This window comes from Cebus imitator, unplaced genomic scaffold (genome assembly GCF_001604975.1).
Source record: "Cebus imitator isolate Cc_AM_T3 unplaced genomic scaffold, Cebus_imitator-1.0 Scaffold685, whole genome shotgun sequence".
Taxonomy (NCBI): domain Eukaryota; kingdom Metazoa; phylum Chordata; class Mammalia; order Primates; family Cebidae; genus Cebus; species Cebus imitator.
In genome coordinates, this window is record NW_016108000.1 from 495,431 (window position 1) to 497,489 (window position 2,059).

The 2,059-nt window shown below is 35.8% G+C and overlaps 1 protein-coding gene across 1 annotated transcript; it reads left to right on the forward strand.

Annotated features, from left to right (window-relative positions):
- The first annotated feature begins 703 nt into the window (after window positions 1-703).
- LOC108296143 (40S ribosomal protein S28-like) lies at window positions 704-1,059 on the forward strand. The gene has a single exon (XM_017518542.2). It carries the CDS (start codon window positions 714-716, stop codon window positions 921-923), a length of 210 nt encoding a protein of 69 aa, XP_017374031.1. The 5' UTR covers window positions 704-713; the 3' UTR covers window positions 924-1,059.
- The last annotated feature ends 1,000 nt before the right edge of the window (window positions 1,060-2,059 follow it).

The window sequence follows — 2,059 nt, forward strand, 5'->3', positions numbered from 1 at the left end:
GTGGGGAGTTGGGTAGAGATCACATGGGGAGAAATGCCAGATATAGGTGATGGGGAGGAAGGCAGCACATCACACTGCCATGTGTGTACCTATGCAACAATCTTGCATGTTCTTCACATGTACCCCTAAACCTAAAATGCCATTAAAAATATTGTTATTAAAGATGTGGTTTTGCTATGTTGGCCAGGCTGGTCTTTAACTCCTAGCCTCAGGTGATCCTTCTGTCTCAGCCTCACAAAGTGCTGGGATTACAGTTGTGAGCCACTGTGTCTGGTCAAAGAACTTATTTTTCTAATTGTATTTTTCTACCATTAACCAACTTTCTTCATTCCCCCTCTTTTACAGAAACCAATTTGTTCTTTTTTTTTTTTTTTTTTTTTACAAAAAAAATCCAGAGGACAGGAAGTTAAAAACTCTCCAGTTATTTTTTTCAGCTAAATTTATCTCATATTATTTTAAAAAATTTGAGGAGAAAAATCAGATATGTATGTATTATTATGCAAAAGCATTTGCGTATTTTATCTACTGGCATTTTAATAATTAAAGACATATAAATTATGTTTAATAATGTGTTTTTGCACACATATATTGTTTCTTTTTTGGCAACTATACTGACATTCAAAAATTACTTATTAGTTAACCTGGGTCTAAGTGTTTAAAGTTAATTAAAAATCTAGACAAGCTCTCTGCCAGACTGCCACCAAGCCGCCATCATGGATGCCAGCCGCGTGCAGCCTATCAAGTTGGCCAGGGTCACCAAGGTCCTGGGCAGGAGCGGTTCTAAGGGACAGTGCACGCAGGTGCGCCTGGAATTTATGGACCACAGGAGCCGCTCCATTATCCGCAATGTAAAAGGCCCCGTGCACGAGGGCGAAGTGCTGACCCTGTTGGAGTCCGAGCGAGAGGCCCGGAGTTTGCTCTGAGTTTGGCTGTTCGCTGGGTTTTGGATGTTGGATTTGACCACTTGAGATGGAAATGAGGTGTCATGATCTGGTCCTTTATTTTGTGCTGCCACATGTAAATTCAGATGGACCTTTAAATAAAGCGTTTGTAATAAAAAAAAAAAAAAAAAAATCTAGGTAATACAATTTAATTCACACATTAAATCTTTATAAATTGCAGCATTGTAAGAATCTTACAACTAAACTCATTAATAGCCCTTAGTTTATTTTATTTAGTTGAATACAATTTCATTTTGTTTTTTAAAAAATTTCAATAGCTTTAGGGATACAAGTGGTTTTTGGTTAAATGGATGAATTGTATAGCAGTGAATCCTGGGCTTTTAGTGTACCCATCGCCCGAGTAGTGTGCATTGCATCCAACAGGTGATTTTTTTTTTTATCCTTCACTCCCCTCCTACTGTTCCCCTTCTGAGTTTTCAGTGTTCATTACCCAACTCTGTGTGCCTCTGTATAGTCATAGCTTAGCCTCGACTTATCAGTGAGAACCTCTGATAACTCGGTTTTCAATTTGTGAGTTACTTCACTTAGGATAATAGTGTCCAGGTTCATGCTGGTTATTGCAAAAGACCTTATTTCATTATTTTTATGGCTTAATAGTATTATATTGTGTGCATGTGTGTATGTGTGTGTGTACATATATATAGGTGTATATGTGTGTGTATATATATATGCATATATATATATGCATCCTTTTTTTAACTTAAAAAATGGTCATTCTGACAAGAGTACAGTGGTATTTCATTTTGGTTTTAATTTGTATTTCTTTTGTAATTAGTGATGTTGAGCATTGTTTTCATATGCTTGTTGGCCATCTGTATAACAGGAAATATTTATTCATGTCACTTACCAACTTTTTAATGTAATTATTTGCTTTTTTTTTTCTGTTGATTTGTTTGAGTTCCTTGCAAATTCTGGATATTACTCTTTTGCCAGATGCATAGTTTGTGAATATTCTCTCCCATTCTGTAGGTTGTCTGTTTACTGTGTTGAATACTTCTTTTTTATGCAGAAGATTTTTAGTTTAAGTCCCATTTATCTATTTTTGTTTTTGTTGCATTTGTTTTTGGGGTCTTGCTCATAAATTTTTTGCCTAAGCC

Bases quoted from the DNA above. Each gene is read 5' to 3' on its own strand.
- LOC108296143 (XM_017518542.2), top strand. From the start codon at position 714: ATGGATGCCAGCCGCGTGCAGCCTATCAAGTTGGCCAGGGTCACCAAG.